We start from the raw sequence: 27,087 nt of genomic DNA, 5'->3' as shown, positions 1-27,087 counted from the left end.
AGGGAAGTGGAGCATGGGAAATAGGGAGTCGGTGCTGGACAGGAGGAAGAGACCCTGGCAGAGAGGGCAGGCAAGGCCTGGGGGGTTATGGGAGGGGGGTAGCACATCGAAGCAGGGAGTGACTGGGAGGAACAAGGCAGGAGACAAGGGGTGGCAGAGGGGAGCTGAAAGGGTGGAAGAGCCTGAAGGGAAGACCAGGCAGAACAGTTGCAAGGGGAGCACATACGGGAGAGTGGGAAAAGCAGCCGCCGAAATGCCGCCGAGAAGCGGCAACATCAAGAAGCGCTACCGCTGAAATGCCGCCGAATTTCAGCAGCATTTCGGCGGCAACACCTCTTGATGACGCTGCTTCACGAATTTCAGCGGCATTTCAGCGGCAACGCCTCTTGACGTTGCCGCTTCACGGCAGCATTTCGGTGGCTGCTTGTTCGGTGGCCATGGTCCTCAGCGGCTAGTCGTCTGGGTGCCCGCCCCAAGGAAAAGTTTGGGGACCACTGCTCTAGATAAAACCACAAGAGATAGGACCACTGCACCTCTGTCCCACAGAGCAAGCTGCTTTATGTGCTATTGTCCCTTCTCTCAGTCTGGCCCTCTGCAGTATGTTACTGCGTATGGTGAAAAGCAGGTGACTAAGAGGCCTACCATAGCTCAGGAGATTGGGGTGGAAGACCAAAGCAGGAGCAAGTAGGGTAGGAGAGAGGTGAGAAATAAAGGAGGGATAGTTAGATTATGGGCTTTTTTTTAATACAAACCAACAAATGTGAATTTAGATTTTTAATTGCACACTTAGAAATTAATCACTCACTCATTGGAATTCAATGGGCTAAATGGAATACACTGAAATAAGATACTTAAGATAATATTATTGATGTCATTGTATCAAGCTCTGGGAAAGAAGTTGCTGTGGAGAGGATCTGGAGCTATTTAATTGTCCATACTATAAAATGGTTAAACTCACCAAACCAACACCTTTCTCTGCTGAGGGAAGGTGTAATCTGAACAGATGGGAAATATACATGGGAAAAATCAGATATTGAGGTACTCCAGGGCCAAAGTGTCTGTTCAGTCACAAGCTGAATCTGGATAGAATGAAAAGCGTTCTCAATGCTACAGGGAGGATCCTCTCTATGTAGGTGAAGGGTCAGAATCCATTAGCTATGGATATAAGCTCTTAACTACAGTTTCTGCTAAGAACATTTCAATATAGGCCCGGAGTCCAGAGCTTGGTTTGGGCTATGGAGGCTGGCTAATAGAGAACAATACATAGCTCAGAGGAAGCTGGGGTAAATAGATAACCTTGTGCGTTTCAAGTCAGTGAGCGGAGTCAGCATAACTCCGAATGTAATTGGGCGTCCTCAGGGCCGGCTCCAGGCACCAGCTCAGCAAGCAGGTGCTTGGGGCAGCCAAGGGGAAGGGGCGGCACGTCGGGCTTTTCGGCGGCGGGTCCCTCGATCCCTCTCGAAGGGAAGGACCTGCCACCGAAGTGCCGCCGAAGAAGAAAGCAGCGCGGTGGAGCTACCGCCGAAGTGCCGCCGATCATGATCGCGGCTTTTTTTTTTTTTTTCCCCCGCCTCTTGGGGTGGCAAAAACCCTGGAGCCAGCACTGAGCGTCCTTATCGTGAGTTATAGACACATGAAGCGCTAAGAAAGGCCTCACGGTTACTCCCTAATGCAGGGAGGAGATAGTGGTACAATACCCCTCAGATCCTAGACAAAGTTCGGGGAGAGGCCTAATATGATTGACATGAGTTATGACACCCTCCCCTCACAGATGTATGCCAGTCCTAGCCCACAGAAATGCAAGGGTAAACTTGTGAAATTGTTAAGTACTAATTACTGCTTTTTTGCTTTAAATCTCTAGGAATGTACCTGTTGGTCAACCGAGAGAGCTGCTACCTCATTCCCCTGGACCCCAAAATTAGGATTTAACCTATACACTTTAATAGACATAGTTTGGGGGTAATTACCTGTGTGTCAGCAATATGTTAATCTGGGCCATGGGCGGAACCATTATGTAATCTTTTAGACCATTGGCTTATTGTGCTTATCTTGTCTTGCTGTTAGAACCTATCCAGGGGTTTGGGAAAACCCATCCCTGTCGCTTCTCTCCGCCCAATGAGCACCATATATAATCTATTGTAACTAATTGTTTTGCAGTGTCTCTGAGCCTAATAAGCAAAGTGACACTCTGCCAGTGCTGTGCATAATAAACTCCTGTGCTTGACTCTACACGGTGTGGATTATTGTTCCTTCACTAGGTTCATACCATGTTCATTACTATGGTATATAAGCTCTTTAAGTGTTCTTTTTCCCCCTTTCCCAGCCTTTCCTGGACTTGCCAGTCCAACACTTGCTCCATGTCCACTCTACTCTCCTGTACACGGTCTATCCACTGTTTTCTTGGCCGTCCCCTTGCCCTCTGCCCACAAACTCTAGTCTCAAGTGCACCCCAAGAGGATCTCCATCATCCATCCTTCGTACACTTGAGCTCTTTAAGTGGCTGTATCATTTATCTTTTTACAAATATGTTGTATGAATTTGCATTTCTGTCCCATAGACCAACTCCAATTCTCCTGCTATTTTCCAGCTCCTCACTTTATCTGACCGCCAAGTTGCTTCCCTTCTCCACATCTGTGCCTTTTTCTGTGGTTTTGCTCACAAGGGGAGGTTTGATGGGTAACCTGGGCCTGATTCCATGTTGCTTTAAAAGAACAGAGTGGGAGGCAATGAGACAGATCCTTTGTGACTCAGGACAGCAAGAAAAGAATGACATGATCCATCAGAGCTGCTCTTAAGGGGTGAGCAGGAGATGGAGCTGAAAGGGTGGAAGAGCAGAGGGACGCAGTTGCCATCCCTTAGTGCTTAAGACTCATCTTCTACTCCTGTTCAGGTCCTAGATCATGCAGAGATGGCTTAGGAGAGAAGATCCTCATAGCATGTGCTGCCCAGTTGGGAGCTGCATGGCATAGGAAGGCACTTGCCATGACAAAAATGTTTCAGTTTTGCTCCTGCAAAACTGGCTTAGCAGTTCCAGATGGCATTTGTTTCTCCTGCAGTCATCTCACTGCTCCACACAGAGAGAGAGAGAGAGAGAGAGTGTGTGTGTGTGTTCCTATAGGAAGAGGTATGTGGCTGACATCCAGAATGTCTAATTGCACCAGAGCTCCTGAGAAGTTCCTAACCATTTGATTTAGAATGTAATGATTTTAAAAAATAATTTCTCCAGCTTCTAAGGCAAATCTATTTTCTCTTTTTTCCCCATTTGCTGGATCTTTCCATGTTTGATGCATTCTTAGCTTTTAATAACACTTGGTTATTGACCATCTTCATCATCAGTTAAGACTATTGCATCACTCCCATTCGCTGACAAATTAAATACAGTCCTGTGACAAATTAAGACCATTGACAAAAAACATTGGTCTAGTGTGCTGCGTAGGTCAAAAAGCCCTCCTTGCATGCAGATACTCCTACAGCACGTTGAGTCAGGGAGAGCTATCGCTGAACCTTTTCTCAAGTTCAGGTGTGGCTCCTGTGTGGAGTCTCTGATGCTGAGTAAAGTCCTCATCTGTCACTGATGCTTCTCCCGCATTCAGTACATACATAGGTTTGCTCTGTGTTTAGGGTCTCCTCAGATGAGGATCCTCCTCTTCACTTTCTCTCACAATCCTGCCATCTACCAGAAGACACAGAGAATCCAGACAATGATTCATTCCTGTGCTTGGGAGAAAGGTGATCTCAGAGAGAAGAAAAGTCTGTGCCACAAATAACCCACTCTTCATAAGATGTTAGACCTTGGGTCCAGCTCTAGCAAAATCCAGGGAGTGAGATGAGCAATCGGAATGCTCTAAGGAAGGGGCCCAGAGAGAGGACCCCTCTCCATTAGGGGACCTGTCCTGGCACAGAGAAAATGGCAGGGCGCACTGTCCCCCATGGGCATGGCTCAGCTTGGCACATGGCTCAGAGAGGGCAGAGCCAGCTGCAGACAGGGCTATGGAGCTGCAGCCAGAGAAGGAAGTGCTGGGACATGCCAAGCCAAGGCCCCTGATGCTAGGGCAGGGCAGGGCCCAGCCCGGAGACTGCAGGGAGAAGTACTGTCCAGCCCAGCACCTCCACTCCCCATGGAAAGCCCTGGCACCCAGGCTGCAGACTCCCTCCTTGCTGCTGCCCCGCAAGGAGCAGGGGGCTCAGCAAAGTGCCAGGACCTCCCCTCCCAGCCTGCAGTGCTGAGACTCCAGTAGGAGCTCCCCTGTTGGATGGGGAAGCAGGTGCCCCAGCCGTTAACTCCTGCGCAGGCAGTGGGCCCCTGGCCATGGGGCCTCCCTGCTTTGCTGTCTTGGGCATGGCCAGGATGGGAGACAGGGGCTGCTGGATCTCTGCTCAGAGCTAGCCAAGAGAGGGGTCAGAGGGCTGGGCTCCTTGAACCTCTCCCTTGTTGTACCCTTGGAGGTGAGGCATGGAAGAAAGAGTGACTAAGTGGGGGTGGAGGGGAGGGAGTATGTGGATAAAGGGGGAAAAGAGGGGAGGGAGGAGGTACTAGTGAAAGAATGGTGAGGAGCATGAACTTAAGGGGAATCTGCTCTCTTCCTCCCCTCCCCCCCAACTTTTGAAGGCTTTTGTGTTGTAAGATAGTGGTAAATCAGGAGAGAAGTTTTGTGGTGGCATCTCCTGCTATGGGGGGATACCATTTTCCTACCTCCAAAATCCCAAAGCAGTTCATATTAAAGTGAAGGCTCACTGGCAAGTCAGATACATGACTGCTCCTTTCTGTCTCTGCCAGACCACTGGAGAGACAGTGAGATGGGACTGAAGTACAAGAGCTCATATCAGCTATGTTGAAATTCCAGCTTTGTACTGAACTCAATGATAGCCAGGTGCTCAGAGACCACAGTGACAGACATGGTATAAGAACCGAAATAGAATTCAATAGCATAGTTTCAGGCAGTATCTCTGAGCCAGCTGAGCAAGCTGCTTTTGAAAATGCCACTTGTAATTGACTGCATAAATAGAGCTGGCCAAAACTCAGGATTTCCAGTTTTTGGGAAATTTTGATATTTCAAAAATTGGTTTTATTCCAAATTGGACCAAAATTGAATTTTTTGAAATTTCTTGCAACCTGGTTGTGACAGGCTGTCACCCATGAGGCACAGTCTGGGAGCCGTGGGAACCGCTGCGCCCCTCTAACCACCCAGCTGGGCTGGCCCTGCTCACACTGCTTCCTTAGTTGGAGACACAGCCAGCCTCCCCAGACCCTGTTATCACCCAACACGACAGCAGATGGTGCCACTCACCCAAAGTGAGCTACCTGAGTGCTGTACCTAAGCAACCCAAGTACAAACAGCAGACACCAGCCAATTTCCCAGCTCCCCGGGCTCGCACCCCCCGCTGGAGTATAAATCCAAAATTATACCGAGTTGCACTGCACAGGGATCTGCACAATGAAAACTCATAATTATTTCGCTCTCTTCTCGATGTGGGAAAGATATGCAACAAACCTGTGTTAACCAAGCTGAATTTTTTCCCCAGACACTTCACTCAAAGGCACACTGGTTTAGATAAAGCAAAAAACAAGTTTATTAACTACAAAAGATCGATTTTAAGTGATTATAAGTGATAGCAAACAGATCAAAGCAGATTACCTAGCAAATAAACAACACACAAACTAAGCCTAACATACTAGACAGATTGGATATGAATTAGCAATTTCTCACCCTGGCTGATGATACAAGCAGTCCACCATGTTTCCATACATAGGCTAGAAATCCTTTTAGCCTGGGTCCAGCACTTCCCCCAGTTCAATCTTTGTTCCTTAGGTGTTTCCAGGCGTCTCCTTGGGTAGAAAGTGAGGCCCCTAAATGATGTCACACCCCACCTTATATAGCTTTTACATATGTCAGGAACCCTTGGTTCCAAAAACAGTTCCCAGCCCAGTTTGTGGAAAAATACAGGTATCCAAAATGGAGTTCAGTATCATGTGGTCTGGTCACATGCCCTTGCTGAGTCATAGCAGCCATTACAGACTGGCTGAAATGTTTACAGGATGGCTAAGCTCTGCCACAGTCCATTGTCTTTGCTGATGGGTCATCAGCACTGTTTAGCTTCTTCATTGTTCTACCTGAAATGCTAGCTGACTGTGGGTGTTTTCCAGAGTAAGCACATTTGAAATACAAATACACCATCAATATTCATAACTCCAGATACAAAAATGATACATGTATGCAAATAGGATAATCATATTCAGCAAATCATAACTTTTTCAATGACACCTTACGAGACATATATTGTACAAGATGCAGCATAATTATGTCATAATCATATCATAACCATACCACTATGAAGAATATTGGGTGCAGTGTCACACTGGCAATTTAAAAAAAGTTTCAGAAACACTGACACATGGTGTTTCCAAAACAAAATAGGCTCCCTGAATCCCAGTAGCCACTGACTGAAACTGGCATTCTTGTCAGTTTCGTGGCTGCTATACGGTAAGGGCTGGAGCTTTCAGGGATTACAATCTCCCTGCCACAAAGCCAGGAGCCTGCCAGTCCTGCCAGAGCTGTCACATCTTCCAGCCTCCCTACCATGGAGTGAGGAGCCTGGAAACCATGAGGTCTTTCAGGGCTTCAAGGTTCCCTGTCATAGAACCAGGAGCCTGGAAGTCTTAGGATGGGCTTCCTGTGTCCATAGCTCTATGGCAGACCCACCATGCAGACTGCCTCGGGGTCAGGGAACCCAAGGCTTCCAAACTCCCAGGCTAATTGGCTCCCAGGGCTACCTCTGAACCATGGACCCTGGAAGTCCAGAGCCACAGACTCTGGAAGGTTTCCAGCAGAACCCTGCCTTCTTTTATCTGAAAATTCATTGAATGTTCACTGTTTGCACAAAACAATTCAGACTTCATGAGTCAGCATTTTCCAACAAAACTATGTTTTTTGGGGAAATGTCTGACCAACTCTAGAAATAAATATGCCCCTGTAAAGACCCAGCCGTGTACCCACCCAGCGTCAGAGAGCATTGGGTGATACCTAACAGAATGCTATTAAAGATTGCCTGCATCAGTCACAAAGGCTGACAGCTCCAATCCCTCTCCTCTCTCTTGTGCATGCACTGCTTCTCCTCAACGAGACAGTAGCTTCAAAAACTGCAGTCTCTTCTCCTGTTTTTATCCAAGAACTCCACTATTAATAGCTAATGCACACATACACCACTACCTTGATATAACGCGACCCGATATAACACGAATTCGGATATAACACGGTAAAGCAGTGCTCCGGGGTGGGCGGGGCTGCGCATTCCAGTGGATCAAAGCAAGTTCAATATAACGCGGTTTCACCTATAACACGGTAAGATTTTTTGGCTCCCGAGGATAGAGGTGTAGTTCCTATGGCTCTGGGTCTGATGTTCTTTGGCAGCCAGGTAATATTTAAATCATTCTACCACAGATACAATCCACTCTCAGGGACCTTTTGGATGTAGGTTTCTTTTATGTTTGAATGCCAACTCCGAGGGTCAGGTCACAATGCTTCACACTCAGATTTGGCCTGGTCACCCCCCTGTTGACAGAGGGGCGACTAGGCGAAACCTGAGTGGTGTTGCAACCGACCACCCAGCACCACTGCTGTGGGGTGACTGCAGTGTGGACTTGCTCTCCAGTCGCTCCCAGTCCCCTTGAGGCCTCAGTGTTGGGAGGGGGAGAGGGAAGGGTTCCCTTTCAAATTTTGCCCAGGCCCTCCAAAAACCTATGGGCAGCCCTGCTTACAAATCCCAAGGATAGCCACTGATTGGGACTGCAGGAATGCCCCATGGCAGCCCCTCCTATTGCTCCTGACCCTGCAGAGATACTGCTGTGATTAAACAGAGCCGAAGGGAATGAGTGGGGAGAAAAAGTAAAGAGGAAAAGGACGGAGAGGGTTGGTCAGAGAGACGAATAGTGGCGAAGACAAAGGGTGCGAAACAGAGGAGGGGGCGGAAAGGGGCAGACATGCCAGAGGGGTTAGACAATCAGAGCCCGGCGGGGGACGCTTTCCTGGGGCACAGGCGGGTTCAGAGAAGCGGAGGATCTGGTTACCCACTAGCCTAATCAGCTTACGAGCCCTCCCAGCCTGATCACCAGGCTGCTGGGCCACGCTAAAGGGGCGAGCCCAGCAGGGGACTCACCTCTTGCCCAAGCTGCTCACTCGGGGGTGAATCACCCCCGCGGGCCAGCGCTGTCCCGGCGTGGCTGGGCTTCGGGCACCCCTGGGTGGCCAGCGCGGGGCTGGGGAAAGGGCGGCGGCTGCCAGCCACGCAGGTCTGGCTTCACCCCTACTCCCCTGCGCTACGGCGGCGCGCGGGACAGGGCAGCGGGAAACGGGAGCAGGGTCTGTTTGCGTCGCTACACATTCAATGCCCCTATGGACTTCTGCTCACTTCACACTCCTTGCATCTCCCTCAGTGTATCTAGCACCAGCTGCCAGCCTCTAAGTCTGACTCGCCCCGGTGCTGGTGCAGAGCCTGGTACAGGGACTATGGGGAGGCATCTTGGGTTGACTCTGTCCTTGGGCTGCTGGGGGTTGGTACAGCTCCTGGCACAACTTAGATTAGCCCTGCCTGAATGTTTTTGAGACTTTGGAATGTTATATGAAAATGCTAGTTATACTGACAGCATGGGAAGGACATTGGTGTAGACGTTAATTTTAAATAATGTGTAATGTAAAGAGCTAATAAAGAAGTGGCAGAAATATGAATACGGTAATGGATAGGTTTAATGTTCATTAGTATTATAATAGGTTGTAAGAGGAGTAGCCTTGCTAAATTGTGAGAGATTTCCAATTAACTCTAGAAGGTTACCATTAGGTTACATAAGAACGGCCATACTGGGTCAGACCAAAGGTAGATCTAGCTCAGTATCCTGTCTTCTGCCAGTGGCCAATGCCAGGAGCCCCAGAGGGAATGAAGAGAACAGATAATCATCAAGTGGTCCATCCCCTGTTGCCCATTGCCAGCTTCTTGCAAACAGAGGCTAGGGACACCATCCCTGCCCATTCTGGCTAATAGCCGTTGATGGACCTATACTCCATGAACTTATCTAGTTCTTTTTTGAACTCTGTTATAGTCTTGGCCTTCACAATATCCTCTGGCAAAGAGTTCCACGGGTTGACTGTGCGTTGTGTGAAAAAATACTTTCTTTTGTTTGTTTTAAACCTACTGCCTATTAATTTCATTTGGTGATCCCCTAGTTCTTGTGTTATGCGAAGGAGTGAATAACACACCCTTATTTACTTTCTCCACACGTGTCACAATTTTATACACTTCTATCATCCCCCTTAGTCATCTCTTTCCCAAGTTGAAAAATCCCAGACTTATTAATCTCACCTCATATTGATGCTGTTCCATACCCCTAGTCATTTTTGTTACAGGACTGTAAGGCTATACTTCATTCTGTTATCAGTGGATTGATCACCCATTGATATACCATATCATCTTTGAAATTGAGTATTATGGTAGTACTTGTGTAAATGGTAATTGTAGGGCTGGTTGCTTAACTAACCATTTTACTTCTGAATAAAGTTTGGTTCAATCATTCAGAGGGTCATCCAGAGCCCTCTACTAAATTAAATTGTCTGTAACTGACTTAGAGACTCGAACCCCAAAACTAAGTGTGATTTATTGCATCCCTAGCTTTACCAATTTAATACTAATTGGGAACATTTAAAATTCAGTGCCTGTGTATGAAGAAAGGACTTGGTGCAGGGCAGCAGACTGGCCAAGCCAATATGCAACAGCCCTTCCTGAGCTGAGAGGGGTCGAGAAGCATGGAATACATGTGGGGGCCTGGAATGTTGGGGAGGGCAGTTTAACTGTCATGAGGGCTTGTGTTGTTTATCCCAATGGCTGGTCCCTGTGTGACTCCCCAGCTGGACTCAATGGTATGCATTTGGGATCGTGCCTCTTAGGAGAGGCAGAGCGGTGGCCAACAGAAAGCAAGCCATCCTGGGACTTCGCCCCCCTCGTTCCCAGCAGGGCAGCTCTCTCCAGGGCAGGGCTGGGTGCTAATGCGGCAGCAGTGAATGAGGGGGATGCAGTGGGGATTGACAGGAAAGGTGTGTGTGTCATGGGGGTGAAGCCCAGAAAAACAGAGTAAGGCTACGGGGGAGCACGGTGCCTGTTGGGGGAATGAAACCAAGGAGTGGGAGATCCCATTGGTAGGGGAGGTGCAGGTACTGTGTCTCCTTGGGGGGCAAGAGCATGGAAAGGGGGCTCCCTCCATTGAAGAAGCAGTCAGTGTGTTTTGGCGTGAAGCTCACATGGAGGGTTTCTCATTGGGGGGAGCAGTGTGAGAGTGTGTCTGTGATGGGGCTGAAGCTCAGGCATGTGATAGCGTCGTATGCGTTTGGACAGTGAAGTCCAAGACAGAGGGTGAGTCCCTTGGGGGAATACTATGTGCTGAAGGGTCAAGCCCAGGACGTGGAGGTCCAATTAATGGATAAATGTGGGCTAGTAGGGGGTGGGGTGGATCCCAACATGTGAGGTGCAGCCTAAATTTGTGCATGTGTTGGGAGAATGAAGCCCAAGAACAGACTTCCACTGAAGAGCCTGAGCATATGTGGAGGGATGAGGAGAAATGAAGCAGAGGAGTGTGGGGTTCCCATTTAGGGAATACTATTACTAAGCATTTGGGGTGAAACCTTAATAAAGGGAAAATTCCATTAAAGAGTAGTGCGACATTGGGAGATAAAGCCCAGGAAAGTGGAGTCCTATTATGGGATCAATGTACGTAGGAGATGGGAGGAAGCAGGGTATTGAAGCTCAGGACCCAGCCTTCAGAGCAACAGAACCATCATTATTAAGTGTCACCATCTCTTCTCCTCCTAGGATAAACCTTCCTTGGAAAGGCTGAAATCCACTTCTCCTCTGTGCAAAGGACAAGGGGTGATAAAGAAACAAGAGAGAAAGTTTATCCTGATTTTTCAGACACTAAACAGTGAACAGAGGGGAGGAAAAAAGAGTCTAGAGCCTGAAGGAAAAGGAGCAAGAAATGAGGTAGGATTCACAAGAGCATGAGGAGGTTAAGACGAAAAAGAACTGGGCCTAGGTTTGGGAAAAGGGAAACTAGATTGGGAAAAAACACAAAGAGAAGCCGAGGGGCATACACTTTCTTCTGCCATCTCTGCATTTACAGTATTTATTCTGAAAAGGGAGAGGGGAAGTATTGAAATCCGGTGTCCTACATTCTGTGCTGCTCTATGCCTCATTATTACATTTCAGAAACTATCCCTCTGCCAGGAGTCACCTTCCTCCAAAAGGCCTGAGTTTAGTTTTCACAGCAAAGAACAAAGTGAGGAAAAGAAACAAGAGAAAAAGAAAAACCAAAGGAAATGGAGAAGAGCATTAAATGCAGGGGAAAGGGAAGATGGTGGTCTAGAGCCAGAAGCAGAAGAAACAAAGGCATCAGCAGCAGGAAGAACAGGAATTACGGAATAATATTCAGGGCAGGTTGAGGAGATTAATAATTGCAATCTCCCTACATTCTTGTAGTAGATACCTCAGTTTACCGCTTTCAGATTATGGTCACATTCTCTCTGTGTCCCCACAGGGAAATGAGTGAAGGTAGGAATGAGGGTGTTTCCTGCATCCAGAGAGAGACAGGAAGGAAAACTAGCCCAAAAGAGTCCTGAGATTTTAAATTTCAGAGTAAAAAGTGGCATTTTTCATGCATTAAAGCCAAAAGTGCAAAAATAATCAACCAAAACAAGTAATTAACCAAAACAGCTTCTAGCTGCCAAAACCCCAGTTCTGGAGTCAAATTTTACATGGCATAGCTAGGGTTGGTAGCACTACCTATTATTAAGGTTGCCCAATATTTCCCATGATTGGATCTTGTTTTTAGTTGCTTATAACTTTGCCAAACCCTTTGGACTGAAATTTTACATACCAGCCATCTGTCTCACGCTGATTATATTTTTTTGGCAAATTTTAACCAAAACAGGTCAGTCATTTCTGAGAATGAGGCTAGGGAAAATTATATTGGTTTGCCCATGTTAAAATATATCTTTTATTTGAGGAACTCTAGTGTTCCTGTACTTTGGAGCAGGAATTTAAAATTTGGCCAGGGGCATGTTCTTTATGTCAGGGACATACCTTTTGCTGTCCCTGTGAAAATCCACTCAACTTTGGCCATGGTTACAAGCCTTTTGAAAAAAAATCACAGTTTGCATATACTCAGACACTTTCTAGAGCTTTGTAACTTAATTCCCTAAGGTTGCAGCCACTCTGAGCATGCTTCAGCTCAGGGCTCAGCAGGATTTTCCCTGCAAAACTGAGGGGACAAAAGCCAGAAATCAGCAGCACAAACCACTGAGCATAGAAAATGAAGAAGATCAGAGTCTAGAGACAGTAGAAAAAATGAGGTAGAATTCATAGAAGGGACTGATTGTATATAGGGGAGAGGAAGATAAAAAAGTTAGGGGTCTGAGTGGATCAAAAAAAAAAAAAAAGGAGGAACAAGAAAAACAGACACAGAGGGATAAATAAATATTAATGTCTCAAGGCTCCTTTTGTTAGTTTACAAACCTAGCAGTGTAATACATCCCTGCTTTTTAATCCAAAAGTAGGGGAGTGAGGGGATGGGAAGAATTTAGTGAGGAAAGGAAAAGAGCAGGACTCACCACATCCCTATACCCCAAATTGCTCCGTGTGTAAACACTACAAGCTTCCTGCACTCCTATGGCCAGTGTCTTGATTTCTCACTTACAAATAAAGAATAATAGATTCTGTATCTCAGTAATGTGTAGAGGTCCAAAGCATGGATCAGGGCCACATTCTGCTCAGCATTATAGGTGTATCTGCATCGGGTCCCGTTATGGACGAAACTGATATAGTAGGGCAGGAGAAGTCCAGAACCAGATGTACCATACATAGGATAATGGAGAACAAATTCCAAGTGAGTCAGGACCTGCTGGGAGACCACTGTACAGTATGCAGAGCTAAAGGAGAAGAGAAGACTTGGGTCCTATGTTCTGAGCTGCTCCATGTCTCATCATTAAATTTCAGTGTCTTTTTGCCAGGAGTCACCTTTCTTCAAAAGGCCTGAATCCAGATTCCCTCTCAGCAATGGCCAAAGTGAGGAAAAGAAACAAAAGAAAAAACACAGGAAATGGAGAAGAGCAGAACATACAGAGGAAGGTGATGCAGATGCTCTACAAACAGCGGCAGCAGCAGCAAGGATTAAGGTAATATTCAGTTCAGGGTGGGGAGATTTAACACAGAATTTAGCAGAGTTGATGTGGACATAGTGTGGAACCCCCAACATACCCAGAGCCACCCACACCCTCTCTCTCCCTCTCCCTGGACCCTTATGGCAAGTGCCCCTTGTTATTTTTCAGTTCTCTGGTTACAACTTTTCCACATGCGCCCAGTAAGTTAAAGGGCAAACAGGAGTGAGACTACTACAAACCAAACATTAATGTAACCTCAGATTTATCCCTGGGATCCCGCCAGTGCAGGCCTGTGGTGTCACCAGGTAATTGTGTGTACATGGATTAGAATAGTTTGAGCTCCTATTCCAGGGGCAGCATCCTTGCTGAGGGAGGAAGCCAGGTCAGAGAGCAGTGTATGCAGAGCTAGAGAAGAAGCCAATCCCAGAGCCCTACATTCTCAGCTGCTCCATGTCACATCATTTAATTTCAGGCTCTCTCCTTTTGCCAGAAGTCACCTTCCTTCAAAAGACCTGAATCTATTTTACCTCTTAGCAACTGGCAAAGTGAGCAAAAGAAAAAAAAGAGGAAATGGAGAATGGAAAATGCTGGGGATGGTGATGAGGAAGGTCTAGAAACAGAAGCAGAAGACAAAGCAGCAACAGCAGTAAGAACTGAGGTTTTAGTTAGAGCAGGATGGGAGATGAAACACTGCAAAGAGCAGGAGCTGGGCAAAAACAGTGGCGGCAATGTGGAAGGGTAGATAAGCTTTCTTTCCCTTCTCTCCATGAAAGGTGTGTGGGGGGTGTGTAGCGCTGTGCAGTTCAAGAACGTGTTGGCCTTCCTCAGGCTAATTACTCCTCAAGGGACTCTCTGCACTTCCTGTGGAAAAGGCATGAAAATGAGTACCAAATCAGCCCCAGCTCTTTAAGCCACTCTGCCTAGTTCACTGCTATATAAATCTCCTCTTGTTCTTCCCCTTTCCCTGACCTCTGCTTGTCTAGCCTCATCTATAAGCGCCTTTGAACAGTAACAGTCTTTCTAGAGCTGGAAAGCACCTAGCACACAGCAGACACTACCACAAATAAATAAGCAGCACAACTAATAATGGAAATGATTTTGCCTCTCCTTCACAGCAGAGAGATGTGCTCCATCGTAGGGTGGAGGCCCCATTGGGGAAAAGTAGTGATGTTGTGAGGAGAGGAAGCTCTGGGCCTGGTGTAACATATAAAGAGATAATGGGGAATTCAGACCAAGTAGGCTGGTTATGTGAGAGGTATAGGCAATCAGGCTTACAGGTCCTACTGAGGGACCAGTGTATATAGGGCTGGAGGAGAAGTGAAGCCCGAGGCTCTGCATTCAGAGCTGCTCCGTATCTCATCATTACATTTCACTGTATCTCTTTTTGCCAGAAGTCCTCTTCCTTCAAAAGGCCTGAATCCACTCTCCCTCCCAGCAATGGACAAAACCAGGAAAAGAAACAAGAGAAAAAGAAAAAACACAGAAACTGGAGAAGAGCAGAACATACAGGGGGAGGTGACAAAGACAGTCTGGAGACAGAAGCAGACGAAGCAGAATCAGGGCTGGATGTGGCTAGAGCATGGACCTCCCAGCACACTTACCTGCACACATCCACACTCTTCATTTCTCATACTCTCTCCTTCTGCCAAGAGCTGCTTTCCCCTCCGTGGCTGAAACCCACTTCCCCTCTGAGCAAAGGACAGAGCGACAGAAAGAAACAGGAGGGAAAGCAGAAGCACAAACAATTAGGAACACAAAGCGAAGGAGGGGGACACCTTCAGAGTCAAGAGACAGAAGGAGCAGATGGGAGAAATGAGGTAGGAGTCACAGAAAGTGGAGGGGAGGGGTAAGTGAAGGCAAAAGAGGCCAGGGTATCAGAGGATTAGAACTGGGAAAAAGGATAAAAGAGAAGCAGGGGGATATATACGGATTTCTCCCTCCCCTTCTTTCACTGTAATGTATTCCTGTTTTATTTCAAGAGGCGTGGCCAGGAAATTAGTGAAGAGGGGAAAGGATGAGCAGCTCACCCCCCTGCCACATTCCTGCATGCACACTGGCAATGTCTTGCACTCCCCTGGCAGCTGTGCTACTTTCTCTCTTTCAAAATGTGTCCCCACTCTCCCTGTAGATACACATTGTGGTGGGGATGAGGCTGATACCTGCATCCTGAGACACACAGGCAGGCCACTCTCTCAAAGGAGAGCAGAGAGTTTGACTTAAAAGTGGGAATGAGGCGGTTGTTGGCTACTGGAGAAAAGCAGGCAGGAGACTCTCCCAAGTGAAAGTTTTCACTTTAAAAAAAATGAAACGAAATTCTTAAAAACAAAGAAAAATTAAAGTGATTAAAGGCTACATCTCCTTCTGTCCCAGCGCTCCCTAGACAGAAGTCTCCATAAACTTAATTTGCCCTTCCCAAATCCAGTCTGACATATGACTGAGTAAGTAGCACCCTCCAGTGGAGATTCTGGACACACTTTACAAATGCTTATTAATGCAGATTGATATATCCCCTGGGATCTCTCCAGTACAGGGTTGTAGTTCTACTGGGTATTCGATGGACACCTGCATGTGTGTGGGTCAGAGTGGGTCGAGCTCCCATTGGGGGAGTAGTGTGGACAGAACATGGGAAGAAATTAAGCCTGAGGTGCTACATAATGTTTGGTCCTTCTTCCCTTGTAACAGGAGACACCTTTTTCCAAAAGACCTGAGTCTGTTTTCCCTCTGTGCAATGAGCGAAGGGAGAGAAAGAACACACACACGAAATGGAGAACAGAAAATACCGGGGAAGGGCTAGAGACAAAAGCAGAGGAAGCAGCAGTGGCAAGAATGAAGGTTGTATTTGGAGCAGGGTGGGAGATTAAACCGAAAGATGAGCAGGCCCCGCCGGTGGAAGGCAACCTGCAGGGTTGGGTCTCACTGGAGATTAAGTGTATGTACTTGGGGAGCCGTTGAAGCCCAGGGATGAAGTCTCTAGGTATGGCAAGGTACGAGTTTGTGCATGCTGGGAGTGGAGAAGGTGATGGCCAGTAGAGTAGGTACACATAATTAGAGTCCTACTGCTAATGAAGACCGTACCATGTGGCGTCTGGTTAGAGAAGAAGTGCGTGTTGGAAAAGTTAGGCCTAAGAAAACAGAGAGCAGTACAAATGTTGGGTGTGTGTGGAGAGATGAAACCTAAGACAAGTGGTCCTCTGCGACTCCTAACAGGATTAGTTCCATCAAGGGAGATGGGTATCAGGGAGTAATGACCAAGTCAGCAGGGCGCTACTATGAGAGAAGTATTGGACATGGGCTGTAAGTGTGGCAGGAGAGATGGGACTGAAGCCTGGTGTTCAAAGCAGTTTCTTGCCTTATTATTAAGGATTCACAGAAAGGATGGTGGGATATAGAGATTATAAGAAGCAGGGTGTGGGAGAAATCAGCCTAGGAGAAACCAGTGACAGGAATGTGGTAGAATGGCACATGAAGTGCTGGGGCAGTAATTCCCTATTTGATTTTGCATTTTCCAGTTGTACACTGGGCCCCCAGGTTCCAAACTTCTGGGTTTCAGCCAGTGCTTCATGTCCTCTTTACGGAATGTCAGCCCTAATGGAAAAAATCCTATAGAATTTAAGAATGAAACCAAAAGAGTTCTACAGAAATTATTGTTAAAATATTTAGACCTGGACCTTGACTTTTTCTAGGGCAGATAAGTAGGAAGGAGGCCTGTAAAGATAGTAACAAGAAATTTAGATTTTGTGCAGTGGCTGAGAGGGAACCACTGGTGATATTCAAAGAACAAGGGGTGAGTCTTGCTCAGAGCAATAGGCCAGGAAGATTATTTTAGCAGCTGCAGCATTTCCCATGGACTGAATGGGGGCAATGTGTGTATTAGGGAAGCCAGTGAGAGGGATATTGGTATAGTCAAGACAGATAGAGAAGAAAGATGAGAGCTGAGGAAGGCTTAGCTGAGCCCTTTTGCAGTGGAGACAGAGGTAGAGGAGAACAGATCTTCGAGACATCAAGGCAGAAGGCGAGGCAAGATCTGGACCTGTATTGGGTATGTGAGGAGAGAGAGAAAGAGGCATCTATTCTAAAGATAATCCAGAATGAATGATGAGGAAGATGTGGTATTGTCAACCATGAGAGGAGCTAGTAGGGAGTGTTTGGGAAGGAAGACAAAGAGTTCAGTTATGGTCATTTTAATCTTCAGATAACAGAAGAGAGGTCAGACAGCCAGGCCAAGTTGCAGAACTGGATGGATGGGAGAAAGGTCAGAAATGAAGAGGTAAAATGGCAAATCATCAGCATAGACAGGATTGTTGGAGCAATAAGAGTTCAGTTTTGCTAGGTGCCACTTGATAGAGAGGGTGAGGAGGAAAAAGAGGAGAGAACTGAAGGCAGAAACCTCAGTAGTGAATGAGGGAGCAGCAGTCACTCCAAAATTATCAGCTCCTCTGGCTTATGTGTTGGAATTGCCATGGGCAAAGACACAGAAAGTGTTTGGGAGAATCCCTCCTAGCATTAACTGCTAGGGAAGGGGGCAAATGGTCAGTCTGTCTCAGATGAGTTTCTGAGTGAAACAGAAATTAATCCTGTGATTAGAAACCTTAGAGTCCTATGTAAATGACGTCAGCATAACCTCCATATAGAATCAGTCAATATTCCCTTTGCTGCAGCCAGGCCCAAGGGGTGAGGGATGTTATCAGGAGTCTTTGTAGGGAATGTGGACTGACAAACCCATTCTTTCCAGGCATGGCATAGAAACTCCATTCCCCTCTCAGCCTGAGGCAAGCAGGGAGATCTGCAGGACCCAGGACCTGTAGGGGAAAAGTGTTCAGGGTTAGGGTAAATCTCAGGAGAGTAAACTAGGGGAGTAGTGTTTGTATATGCCATAGGGGGATGAATCCCAGAAGAGGAAGGATTCTAATTTGTGTGCTTTGAGAGGTGAAGCTGAGGGGAATAGTGTCCTGATGGTGGTGCTGTGTGTGTGATGCCCAGGAGAAGAGGCACCGCCCATTGGGAGATAATACATGTAGGGCAGGAGTCAGGCCACCGGGCCTTCTATCCAAAGTCAATCTGCATCTTGTTTCTAAATTGCACCCTCTCCTTTTCTTCCAGGAATCATGTTCCTTCAAAAGACCAAGGTCTGCTTTCTCTCTGGCCTCAATATCAGCTTCTGAACATTCACGTCCCCACAGCCCATCCCCTGTGCCCATAAAGCGCAGGTGCAGCTCAAAGTAGCTGGTTCATGTAACCAAGGAGCGTTTCCAAAGCGGCCAGCGAGTGAGACGGAAATCCAATTCCACACTCATCAGAGAGAGGGAATCCAGATCGGTGACCACTTTCTTTTGGGGAATTGCCCGCATGGGTCTATCTGTGAGCTCCACCACACTCGCTATCCCTACCACTGGCAAATAAAGTGGAAGGATAGCCAGGTCTGGCAGAGTGTGAACGACTGAGCTCAGCAACATCTGGAGAAGCTATACAGTGACACTGAGAGAGTGCATGTTAAACTGATTGACAAGTAAGTTGATGAGAAACTCCAGTCCTAATCTGGCTGTGGAAACACTGACTCCATAGGGTGAGCACCATTACTTCATTCTGGCTTTCCTGTAGGATACTGCAGCTGTGTACCAGGACTGATACAAACCAGTCCAGTGGTTGCTTTTACAAGTGTTTGTGATTTAAGCGTTGAATACTATTTAAATAATGAAGATCTGCATAGGTGTACATGCACTGACAACAAATAGAATACCCAATCAAATATGGTTGCTAGTCAGAGCTCTGGCAGCATACATGTGGTGCACACATGTAGCCTGGCAGAAGCTCTGCAGTGGCTCCTCATGTTATTTCCTGTGAGGACAACAAGTGTCCGTCACTCTGGATCCTCCCATTATTATCCTTTAGAAAGAAACTGAGCTCCATTTCTGGTCCTCATTTTCTACCACCATAGTAGACAACCTGCTGTCTCCTACTACCAGAGTAGATTGCTGGGCTGCTTCAGTTGTGCCTCCACGCAACCTGATCCCCTCTGAGGTCAGATTGGTAAATACCATTGTCAGGGAAAACAGGGGCTAGCAGCAGTAATGCTGCACTCTCCCAACAGAAGGTAGTGTAAGAATGTAGGGATTTACATTTGAAAATAATAGCGCTCGTTTCCTCTCTGAGCTTCACAATTCACTCTTCCTGCTTCTTCTAGTGGGGAGCACTAGGGGGAATACACTGGTGCTGGCGGAATAGGGAGCTCACAGCTCCTCCAGTGCTGGTATTTCCCATCAGGAATCACTAAGAACTACATTTTTCCTTCAAGTATTGCCAATACAGCCCAATCTTGGGCTGAGCCTGCACCCCTCTAGAAAATTCTGACAGGTTAGAGTTGTGAGGACTTTGCACCAAGCCATAGAATGCTCTATGTGAGGTTATACAAGGAGATGTGCTACCTTTCCCCCTCCCACTTCAGTGACTTCCAGTTGCCAAAAGAAGCAGAGCTGAACGTTTCTGGTCTTTCCCCTTGAGAGTCCACTCACCATTTTTAATTTGCCCCCCGGTGAGAATAGTTGTACATACATTTTAGATATTATGTAGCTAGATAATTGTAGTCCTACTAGGGCAATTTTATATCCCCTGGAGAGCTTGATTCCTGGAAACATGTAGCCCTTATAGATGGTAGTCCACAAAAAATAGACTCGTATTAAAGAATGCCAATTTTCTAGTTTGAAATTCCCAATTTCTGACCCTCATACCCAATGCCTAAGATGAATGTGTGATAGAAATGTACCGGATTGATGCTCCATCTGCCTGAACTTTAGCATCCAGTCTATCCCCTATGATCGCTAGACCCAAGGGTGCTCACCCCTAAGACAGCCACAAAGGATTTGGAAACACTTTTAGACAGGGATGGTGTCCCTAGCCTCTGTTTGCCAGAAGCTGGGAATGGGCGACAAGGGATGGATCACTTGATGATTACCTGTTCTGTTCATTCCCTCTGGGATACTGGCCACTGTCGGAAGACAGGATACTGGGCTGGATGGACCTTTGGTCTGACCCAGTATGGCCGTTCTTACGTACAATGTGACAGCACAAGGCCAATGGGCTCCCACAGAGGAGGAAAGCATCAGTTTGCTAAAATTTTGAGCAGGTAGGCTGATTCTTCTGGTGGTACAGCTGTAGATCAATGGAGATCATTTTCTAGTGCAAGTCAACAATACTACAACTGTAGTGGTCTGACCAGTGCCGTATTATTGCCTAGGCTGACAAGGCCTAGGCCTAGGGCGGCAAATTTGCAGGGGCGGAAGGTCCCCTCCGCGCCCCGCCCCCCTGCTCCAGCTCACCTCCACCTCCTCTGCAAGCGCGCCACCGCGTCCTGTTTCTTTCCCCTCCCAGCGCTTGCGCCGCGAAACAGTTGTTTCGTGGGGCAGGGAGGGAGGGGGGAGGAGGGAGAACGCCACGTGCTGGGGAAGAGGCGGGGGCGGGGATTTGGGGAAGGGATCCAATAGGGGAAGGGAGGGGGCAGAGTTGGGGCGGGGACTTTGGGGAGGGGGTTGGAATGGGGGTGGGAAAGGGGCGGAGTCGGGGCGGGGCCAGGGCGGCAATTATTTCCCGGCCTAGGGGCGGCAAAATTATTAATCCACCCCTGGGTCTGACCACTCAGGGAGGAGCCAGGTGTTAGAAGCTCCACTCACAGGCAATGGAGATTTTATCCTATGTGAGCATCCCATATAAAAAGCACTCTTTCAAAAAGGAGATTATCTCTTGAGAACTCTGCTCAGGCAACATGGAATGGTTGCTGAACCAGGATTCAACATCTCACCCAACCTGAAGTGGATCAGTTTGCCTGCAAGAGGAATGCAAAAACTTGCCTCTACTTCACAAGGGAAGCAGATACCCAGTTCCTGGGAAAAGATGCCCTTGCTCAGAAATATCCAAACCATATATATTCTATGCCTTCCTCCACTATCATAGGGAAAGGAGTGCAGAAGATCATGGTGGGAAAAAGGGGCACAAGCAATGCTCCTGCTGTTTTACTGGCCAAGGAGGTCCTAGTGCTGAGATCTGGTCCAGCTGTTGACATGACACCTGCCCAAAAGACCACACCTCCTATCATCAGAGGCCCCTTCTGCATCACAACTTGAACTACTTGCAGATAGCAGCCTGGGCACCAAAAGGAAAAACATAGGCCATATCAGCTTCTTGTAGAATAAGAGAGAGACTTCTCACTTCAAGGCATGAATCTACTATTAAGTTTTACTCTGCAATTTGGTCCACGTTCTACTTCTGGTGTGAAGGAAAGCATCCTATGGTAAAACTGTGGCATAACATGTATGGGCACTGAGCACTTAATGTCTAAATATAAAGGTCAGACTTGGAAAGGCAGGAGACTAATAGGGCTCATGATCTCCTTACTAAGTGCCTAGGCCTAAGAGCTTCCAAACCTTTTTCTAGCCAGATGGATCAGAAGCTGCATCACGGAAGCTTGAGGGTGTCAAAGCACATTTGAAAATGAGATTGCTCAGTTTCATGAGCAGAAGAAATATGCAGAGCAGCCAGGCAGTTTCCTGAGTACTTTCATCGGGTCCTATAGAGTTGATTTCTTATCCTCCATGGAGGCCTCCTTTAGCAGGAAGGCGCTGCATGGGGTGGTTCCCAGATAAATTATTTCACAATTTTAGGTTATGGGGAGAGAACTTTCACTCTCAGTCATTTTCTGCATTTCTGTTCTTCCATCCCCATATTTGTGGCTTTACTGTTGGCTACTCATCTTTCATCATAGAGTGCAGCAATGTTATGAATCAGAAAGGAACACTGCTTACCTAATCATTTCTTTTTGGGAAGTAACATCTCTCCCAAAGTGACCCATCCTCATCGTCTACTAGAGTAACAGAAGACATAGTTTTTGGCCTCCTGATGTGAATATGTCTGAGTGTACCCTGTACAAAAAGTTACAATTCAGTCATAAAATTAAATGATCCCATTATTCTAAAAGTTGGATTGTTTATCAATTGTTGAGTGTTTCCTACAGCGTAGGTAGTACTCTTTCAGTAAGCAGAAATAAAGGGGAGCTGTGGCCAGGAGTAGAATCCTTCCTGCAACAGACCTGAGTTCTTAGAGGCTGAAGATTCCATTCATGATGGAATAGGGAAGAAGTTCCTCCCAGAAAAGAAAGGCTCACGTTAAAAAGTTTCCTTTTCATAAATCCCTAGATTATTTGTGGTTTGTGGTGACAGAGTTAGGGAACAAGATATCTCCTAATGTTTGAAGTAGACTAAAGCTTCTATCAAAACATGTCATGGATTTGCAGGTATCCCAGTGCCTGAAGGTTCCAGGGTGCATTCCTTTAGATTCACAGAAGCTTCTAGGTTATGCCTTCAGAAAGTTACAGTAGTGGAAATCTGTAGACCTGCTACCTGGAGCTCAGCCTGGCCCTGGGCTCCAGGTCAGGAGAGTAGTCTTGCAATTATTAATTAGAATAATCTCATCCCTACCTCCTTGGACTAATTGCTTGTGAATCTCCCAACTGTGTGGCTCTGTCCTGACAGTACCTGGAGACATAACAGCTACTCACCTGTAACTGGAATACAAATTCACACCACCCACCCTTCCTTCCACCCTCTCAAGAAATGAGGATGAACTGAGAATAGGGAAAGGGGGGGGAGGGGAGATACAATTTTGCTCATGGTGGAGTCCTCAATAGTCAGAACATCTTAGAGGCTTCCAGGCTCGATATAGGCGACACAAGAGCATCCCAAAAATGGGGATCTGTACTGAATCTACTCTCAGAACTCCAGTTACAGATGAGCAATTTTTCTTCTTTCCTAGAAAGGCGTTGTCTGGGATAGTCAACTTGAGTACATTGAAAATAGGTCATCATGGGCCTTTCAGTAATATACGGCGGCTGTCCAACACCAGTCATCCTGAGCAGAACCCCTACTTCCCCACTGAGTGGACAGTATATTGGGAGGATGGCAGCATCTGGAAGAAATACGAGGAGGTAAAAACAGTAGGACTCAGATCACCCTTTTTGGGAGGAGGGCTGTCTCTTCAGGGTATAAATCCATTTTGAGGATCTGTCTGTGTATGGTGGTGAAGGCAAGGACTGAATGAACATGGATTTGGAATTCCTTTTAGTGCCAGGAGATTGGTTGCTCCAGGGCGAGGGTGAGCTCTAACCACGAGGAGCAACATGCGTGGTGGAAGTGACTAGCCTTCTTCCAGCTACTGTAACTGCAGCTCTCCCTTTCTCTCCCCTCTCAGCCCCTCTCGCATGATTTCCTTGCTGCCTTTGAAGACTGCACACAAGAGCATGTCTTCCAGCTGCGAGGCCACCGCTACACCATGGACTTCAAGCAGAGTCTAATATACAACCATAATACAGGAAACAGCCACACTATCCAGCTCCGGCCCACTTATCGCTCACCCCTCCAGATGCTGCCACAGCTGTGGTAAGGAACGCCACAAGTGATACCATCACTAATGGCATCTAAGTGGTGCTAGGATGAATTAAATTGTGTCTTATTCTCACTTTAGGACAATTCCAAGCAGCCCCTCAGAAATGCATTATTCTCCCACTTCTAACGTCCCTGGAGAAGATCCTACAGATGGTTACAATGGCCCATATCCTGCCTACTGGATCAAGCGTCCAGAAGGCAGTGTCCCATTTGTGCAGGAAGAGGTGTTGCCATCAGAAGCAGCGTACCACACCATTTACACCCTCTTCCACAAGTCTCTCTCAGAGGACAAAGTTCTTCTGCTCTCAGTTCACAGGATCCGGAATGACTTTCTCTGGCAAAAATACTGCAGGTAAAATTGATGCTGTTCCAGAGGGTTTCAGACAGAGAGAGAGAGAGAGGGTTAGATCAGAGTGGAAGTATTGATTGTGTTGCTTATTGCCTGGGATGCAAAAATATGAGCCCTCTGAGGACTGGAAATCTGTATCTCATTGCTAATGTGCTAGTGTGTGGATCCTGCAGTAGGTAGGAGGTGGATGAGTGAATCCAGGTGCTAAATGCCCCACTGTGCAGATCCTGCTATATTCAGAGATGGGAAGAAAGACCTGTTTGAGCACTGTGGGATCTTGCTGCATACATAAACAAGGACTGTGAATTTCAGGGCTTAAGTCCCAGGGTGCAGATCTGCAGCACATGGTACTAGTGCCAGGATTTACATTTCCAACATCTGAACCATGCATCAGCACAATGTCAATATCTACATTCCAGTGTGGGATTTAAATGGCCAGCCTCCACATGTGGTGTGATTATTCTTTAAAAAGAGGGCTAGAGTGCAGAAATACATGGTTAAGGTTACTTAAACAACCTTAACTCTGCCTCTCTGTCACCACCTCCATGGTAGCCAGAAAGACACAGTGAGTCACAAATGATATTCAGGTTTGGGATGAAGCTGAAGCCTCACCGTGTGAAGGCGGGAATAAGTGAGATGGTCAAATTTAATTTCTTAAATGAAGGGTGATTTATTGATGCAGACAGAAGTTACAGGAATTACAACTGCAAATGCATGAGCAACACTCCTACTCTTACACATGCTGTATACAACTGTGCTTATTACCCAGGTTTAGAGGGCTAGAGCATCTAGAAGTTTGGTGAGCTTCTGTAGCCCCACTTCCATTTTTCAGAGTGAGTGATTAGATTATTTGAACTTGAACTCCAGGTTAATGGAGAGAGGCATTTAGCCTACAACTTGTTTTCTACATGTTGAGGAAGCAAAAAGACGGACACACAGAGTGGAGATGGGATTAGGTTCCTGGTTGAGGTGCTGGGGAAGTAACAAGTTTCCCCATAGGTCAGTAACTAACCACACTTGTTTCTCCTTTGCTCCCTCCTCAGCCAGAAGGATTTAATGTCACAGAGCCTCTCAGCAGAGGAGAAATTGAGGCTAGAGAAGCACCTCTTCCACAGCACCTCAGCCAAACGCCTGGGGTTTGCCTGCCAGATAAAGTTTGACACTCACCTCTCAGGATCACATATGTATGGCAGAGGTTGCTATTTCACTGTGAGCGCAGACCAGGCTGACCGCTATGCCCAGGCAGGAAAGGGTGGGCCGCGCCACATGTTCTTGGCCAAAGTATTGGGCGGCAAATGTACACGCGGGAAAAAGCGCTATTGGCAGCCTCCACAAATAGAGTCTGGTAGGGAATGCTTTGACTCATGTGTGGATAATGTGACCAGTCCAAATATTTATGTGATCTTCAATAGCTATCAATGCTATCCATACTTCCTGATCAGCTACAAACTCTTATCTGACCCTGTGGTGCTAGATGATTGATGGACAGCTCAAGCAGTTAATACTCACTATGAATATGCAGGTTCACTGATGAGGACACCCAACACTTCCCAGGAGCAGCACACCATCCTTTCCATCCCCCACACCCCATCTCCTTCCTGCCATGATCCCTACAAAATGTTCTACAACCCATCCCATAGGGATGCACAGTGAGTGCTTGGTAAGAACGTGTCTAAAAGCTTTCCAGCATACCTGAAAAAGGAGTCCATTTGGTTTCCAGAGGGTCTCCTCTCACCAGATGGGCAGTTTGCTAATAGCTGTTCAACACAGTACATTAGTACAAACATTATTGATGGTTATATTTTCACTAAGTTTTAAAAAAAAAACCTGGGCCAAGATTTTGAAAGTTGGGCAGATGCCTAAATGTAGATTTAGGGGGTTAACTCAGGGCTTCTATTTTAGACCATCATGGCCATTTTCTCCCCAAGACTTAAAATTGTTAAAGTTTTGTAGCATTAAAACTTATCTTATTACAAATTTTGAGCACCCATGGAGTGTAGGACACAAAGTCAGTGAGAAGTTGCAGCAGCAGTGGAAATGCAGGGCAGAACTTCTTACATCCTCCTTCCCTTCTTGAAAGCCTCAGATCTTCTTGCATTAGCACTCTTAATTGAGCCAAAAAATTATTACAGTGACTTCCTGGGTGCTTGGGATTAGTCAGTTTCCTCTGAGTTAAGCTACCCAACTCATCTTGTTATACTGTATTACCATTCAGGGGGCTTGATTTTTTTCCCTTTTTGTTCAGTGTATTTTATGATACATTTTAATAGGTGTTACATTTCCTTGTTTGTTTGAAAAATGAGTGATAATTAAACCTTTGATGCATTCTCTGCTGTTCTAAAAGATTATTAAAATGAATTAAAATCTTGTGCCAGTTGGAAGACTCAGTATACAGTACCTCTTCCTTCATTCAAACACCCGGTAGTTTGTTCCTCCATTTAATTTGACTGAGACTTCAGGAACTAATTAAATTCCCTGTTTTATGGGCAATAAGGAATGATCTGGTCTGCCCATAAAATGCAGAGACTGAAGCATAATGGTAGGCCCTGATCCAGTGAATTCCCTTGGAAGTTATCATTCTGATTTTATTATATTGTAATGCTAACAAAACACAAAAGTTAATATGAAACATCCAGCTTAGAAGCTACATGTTGATCTGACCAGTATTCTCCTGCCTGGCTCCTTTTATGTCAGTTACTTCCAAGCCAATGCTACTGCAAGAAAGCCATCATCATCTGGGAGCTCAACCCTTGTAATGTCTGTGATGGGTTGGATCACAGAAACCCCCTTGGGAGCTGCCACCTAACGTACCAAGACTACTTCTATTCCTGTTTTCCCTGCCAGCTCAGGACTCCAGCACCCTGTCTTGCTGAGCCAGACACTCCCGTCTGCTCCAACACAGACCCAGGGTCTGAATCACTTGCCCCAAAGCTGCAAGTTTACCTGAAAACAGCTCACAGAAGTGTGCTTGTCTTTAGCACTCAGGTGCCCAACTCCCAATGGGGTCTAAACCCAAATAAATCCATTTTACCCTGCATAAAGCTTATGCAGGGCAAACTCAAATTGTTCACCCTCTATAACACTGATAGAGAGATATGCACAGCTGTTTGCTCCCCCA

The 27,087-nt window shown here is 46.6% G+C and overlaps 1 protein-coding gene across 1 annotated transcript; it reads left to right on the top strand.

Annotated features, from left to right (window-relative positions):
• Nucleotides 1–13,089: 13,089 nt before the first annotated feature.
• LOC113407723 (protein mono-ADP-ribosyltransferase TIPARP-like) lies at nt 13,090–25,451 on the top strand. The gene is made up of 5 exons (XM_026657475.1): nt 13,090–13,208; nt 22,992–23,163; nt 23,427–23,614; nt 23,700–23,972; nt 25,013–25,451. Exons 1-5 carry the CDS (start codon nt 13,090–13,092, stop codon nt 25,449–25,451), a joined length of 1,191 nt encoding a protein of 396 aa, XP_026513260.1.
• Nucleotides 25,452–27,087: the final 1,636 nt, after the last annotated feature.

Source organism: Terrapene carolina, unplaced genomic scaffold, assembly GCF_002925995.2.
Source record: "Terrapene carolina triunguis isolate 2854851 unplaced genomic scaffold, T_m_triunguis-2.0 Scaffold247, whole genome shotgun sequence".
Classification (NCBI taxonomy): Eukaryota; Metazoa; Chordata; order Testudines; family Emydidae; genus Terrapene; species Terrapene triunguis.
This window is presented reverse-complemented; position numbering and strand designations above follow the sequence as displayed.

Bases quoted from the DNA above. Each gene is read 5' to 3' on its own strand.
- LOC113407723 (XM_026657475.1), top strand. From the start codon at position 13,090: ATGGCCAAAGTGAGGAAAAGAAACAAAAGAAAAAACACAGGAAATGGA. The intron at 13,209-22,991 runs GTAATATTCAGT...CTTCTTTCCTAG, and splicing joins CAGCAGCAGCAAGGATTAAG to AAAGGCGTTGTCTGGGATAG. The intron at 23,615-23,699 runs GTAAGGAACGCC...TTCTCACTTTAG, and splicing joins CAGATGCTGCCACAGCTGTG to GACAATTCCAAGCAGCCCCT.